Source organism: Malurus melanocephalus, unplaced genomic scaffold, assembly GCF_030028575.1.
Source record: "Malurus melanocephalus ecotype Western Australia unplaced genomic scaffold, MMel_1.1 scaffold_1308, whole genome shotgun sequence".
Taxonomy (NCBI): Eukaryota; Metazoa; Chordata; class Aves; order Passeriformes; family Maluridae; genus Malurus; species Malurus melanocephalus.
In genome coordinates this window covers 22502-26642 of record NW_026624540.1, presented here as the reverse complement: position 1 = coordinate 26642, position 4141 = coordinate 22502, and the positions used below count along the sequence as shown (strand labels likewise).

Sequence of the window (4141 nt, the reverse complement as noted above, 5' to 3'; positions counted from 1 at the left end):
GGGGATGGGATGGGGTGGGATGGGATGGCATGGCATGGCATGGCATGGCATGGCATGGCATGGCATGGCATGGCATGGCATGGCATGGCATGGCATGGCATGGGGTATTTTGGATTTAGGGGGGAGGGATGGGATGTTTTGGGTTTGGGGAAGGTATGAGGTATTTTGGGTTCAGGGGATGGGATGGGGTATTTTGGGCTTAGGGGATGGAGTATTTTAGGTTTGGGGGATGGGATGGGGTTTTGGGTTTATGGGGGTGATGGGGGATATTGGGTTTAGGGAATGGGGTATTTTGGGTGTGGGGTGGAGTGATGTATTTTTGGGTTTGGGGGAGGGATGTGGTATACTGGGTTTAGGCAAGGGATGGGGTGTTTTGGGTTTGGGGGATGAGGTATTTTGGGTTTAGGGGAGGGATGGAGTATTTTGGGTTTAGAGGATGGGGTATTTTGCGTTTAGAGGATGGGGTATTTTGGGTGTAGGGAATGGGATGGGATGGGGTATTTTGGATATAGGGGGGAGGGATGTATTTTTGGTTTTGGGGTGGGATCGGGTGTTTTGGGTTTAGGGGCAGGATTGGGGTGTTTTGGGTTTAGGGGATGAGGTATTTTGGGTGCCAGGGGAGCGATGGGGTGTTGTGGTTTAGAGGATGGGGTATTTCAGGTTTAAGGGATGGGATGGGGTATTTTGGGTTTGGGGGATGGGATGGGATATTTTGGGTTTAGGGGTGGGATGAGGTATTTTGGATTTAGGAGGCGGGGTCTTTTGGGTCTGGAGGGGATATGGGATATTTTTCATTTGGGGGGTGGGATGGGGTATTTTAGGTTTAGGGGATGGGATGGGGTATTTTGGGTTTGAGGGATGGGGTATTTTGGGTTTAGGGGATGGGGAGTTTTGGGTTTGGGGATGGGACCTGCTCCATGGGATGTCTCACACCTCTCTGGGAGCAGCTGGATAGAGGGGACGTGGATTTGGGGTTGTTTCTGTGACAATGAACTCAGGACTGGGCTGATGGATGGAGGGGATGGATGTGGGGACACCAGGAGGGCAGAGGGTAAAACCCTGTGGATGTTGGGGACACAGCCAGGAAGGGAGGAGGGCAAAACCCTACAGTTCCTCTGAGGAAYTGAGGTGCCAATTTGGGGGCGCTTTGGGGTTTAGGGGTCGGTTTGGGGTTCAGGGGCCAGTTTGGTGTTCAGGGTCTACTTTGGGCTTTCAGTGCCAGTTTGGGGTTTAGGGGCCAATTTGGTGTTCAGGGGTCAGTTTGGCATTCAGGGGTCAGTTTGGTATTTTGGGGTCAGTTTGGCATTTAGAGGCCACTTTGGTGTTTCAGTGCCACTTTGGGGTTTTGGGGCCACTTTGGGGTTTTGGGGCCACTTTGGCATTTAGGGGTCAGTTTGGTGTTTAGAGGTCCCTTTGGGGTTTCAGGGCCACTTTGGTGTTTAGGGTCCACTTTGGGGTTTAGGGGCCAGTTTGGTGTTCAGGAGCCACTTTGGTTTTCAGAACCACATTGGGGTTTCGGTGCCAGTTTGGTGTTTAGGTCCAGCAGCCCCATGAGGGATCCAGAAGGTGCAGGAGTTCAGCTCCATTGCGGGGGGATGGAAGGACTGAGGGATTTATTGACCCCACAACAGCACCGGGGATTTATTTCCTGCCAGGGGCACCTGTGTGAGGCTCCTGCAATCCAAACAAGAAAATTTGATAGGAAAACAGGAAAAATCCAGGATCAGGACCCTGAGTTTGGCTTTCCTGGTGTCTGCTCTGAGTCTGAGAGGGTCTTTCCTCCACCTTCCTGAAGGATTTCGGGATTCCTGAGCTCGGAAGCTTTAGGAGGAGGGGAGTGGGTTGTGGAAAGCAGGAAAACCCCACAAAAATCCTTCTGTGGAACCCAGCAGGGGGGACTTCAGTGACACCGGAGGGGACATTGGCCAGGGAAGGAAAGAGTGTGCAGAGTGATTCTGGAATTGTGGGGTGGTTTGGGTGGGGGATATCCTCTCCTACCTGTGCCATGGGACATCTTCCACCATCCTGAGGGGCTCTGTCCAGCCTGGCCTTGGGCACTGCCAGGGGTCCAGGGGCAGGGAAAACCAGCAACAGGAGCAGCAGCTCGCTTTCCTTCCCTGGCCAATGCCCCCTCCTGTGTCACTGAAGTCCTCCCTGCTTGGTTCCACAGATGAATTTTTGTGGCGTTTTCCTGCTTTCCATTCCCATCCCAGCCCAGTCCACAGAGCCCACTCGTGCTGCCATTTGAGGATTTTGGGGGAGGTTTTTCTCCCTTCTGGCATTGGAGCTGTTTCTTCCTTGTCCAGGCTGGGTGTTTAACCGTTCCCTGATTCCCTTTGTGGTAATGAGGTGGAGGGAGGGCTCTCAGGGGAACTGGCTGCCAGGAGCTGCTCTGGGAGCAGGGACGATGTTGACAAAAGGCTTGGAGCAGCGAGGGAATCCTGCTGAGTCACRGCTGCTCTGGGGAGGCTTCAACAGCTGCTGAAAGGGGAGCCAGGGCCGATCCCAACCCTCCAATTCCTRTGGGAGCTTTGGTGTTTCCTCAGACAGGGATGAACCCCAATGTTGGGATGGTTTGCGGGAGTGTTCCCTGCTCTGTTCTCAGAGGTCTTAACGAGCCACAGGAGTGGGGAGGGAGCAGAGAAAAACCCGGGGATTTGGGGCTGCAGAGCCGTGATCCCTCTCTGGAGGAGATTGAGGTGGGAGCTGCTCCTTCGGCCCCTCACAGGCACCAGCCCCAGCTATGGCGGCGGAGGGTACCCGGGGGACACGGAGCTGCTCACCACCTTCAGCTGGGACGACCGAAATGTGCGCCGCGTCTTCATTCGCAAGGTGAGGGGGGACACGGCCCTCGGCCTCTGGGCTGGCTCGGCTGCAGCCCCCAGCCCTCAAAGGAGCCAGGGTGTGCCATGTTCCAGGATCCATGGGCTGGCCTGGCTCCAGCCCCCAGCCCTCAGTGGGCCCAGGGTGTGAGGTGTTCCAGGATCCATGAGCTGACGTGGCTGCAGCCCCCAGCCCTCATAGGAGCCAGGGTGTGAGGTGTTCCAGGATCCACAGGCTGGTCCAGCCACAGCCCCCAGCCCTCAAAGGAGCCAGCGTGTGGGGTGTTCCAGGATCCATGGGCTGACCTGGCCGCAGCCCCCCGGCCCTTAGCAGGACCAGGCTGTGAGGTGTTCCAGGATCCATGGGCTGACCTGGCCTCAGACCTCAGCCCTCAGAGGAGCCAGGCTGTGCCATGTTCTGAAATCCACGTGCTGGCCTTGCCTCAGCCCCCAGCTCGCAGTGGGACCAGGCTGTGCCATGTTCTGAAATCCACGGTCTGGCCTGGCCGCAGGTCCCTGGCCTCAGAGGAGCCTGGCCATGCTGTGTTTTGGGATCCACGGGCTGGCCTGGCCTCAGACCTCAGCCCTCAGAGGGGCCAGGCTGTGTCATGTTCCAGGATCCACAGGCTGGCCCAGCTGCAGGCTCTGACCCTCAGAGGGGTCAGGCTGTGGGGTGTTCCAGGATCCATGGGCTGTCCCGGCTGCAGGCTCTGACCGTCAGAAAGGCCAGGCCCTGCTGCATTCCAGGATCCACAGGCTGGCCCGGCTGCAGGTCCTGGCCCTCAGTGGGGCCTGGCTGTGCCATGTTCTGAAATCCACGGGCTGGCCCAGCTGCAGGCTCTGACCCTCAGAGGGGCCAGGCTGTGCCATGTTCCAGGATCCACAGGCTGGCCTGGCTGCAGCTCCTAGCCCTCAAGGGTCCCTCAAGGGTCCAGGCTGTGCCATGTTCCAGGATCCATGGGCTGACCTGACCGCAGCCCCCGGCCCTCAGCAGGATCTCGCTGTCCCACATTCCGGGATCCACGGGCTGGCCTGGCCTCAGCCCCTGGCCCTCAGAGGAGCCAGGCTGTGCCATTTTCTGAAATCCACGGGCTGTCCTGCCCTCAGCCCCTGACCCTCGGGAGACCCTGGCCATGCCATGTTCCAGGATCCACGGGCTGGCCCGGTTGCAGCCCCCAGCCCGCAGCAGGGCCTGGCTGTGCTGTGTTCCATGATCCACACCCCTCCCTGCAGGTTTACGCCATCCTGATGGCCCAGCTCCTGGTCACCGTTGTCATCGTGGCTTTCTTCACCTTCTGGTAGGTGCTGGGTGTGTCCTG

The 4141-nt window shown here is 58.0% G+C and overlaps 1 protein-coding gene across 1 annotated transcript in view; it reads left to right on the top strand.

Annotated features, from left to right (window-relative positions):
- FAIM2 (Fas apoptotic inhibitory molecule 2) overlaps positions 1-4141 on the top strand; it is a 25552-nt gene that overhangs the window by 1794 nt on the left and 19617 nt on the right. The window contains exons 2-3 of the mRNA XM_057387695.1: positions 2729-2832; positions 4056-4120. Of these exons, the coding sequence (XP_057243678.1) occupies positions 2729-2832; positions 4056-4120 (169 nt within the window). The remainder of the gene's footprint in view (positions 1-2728; positions 2833-4055; positions 4121-4141) is intronic.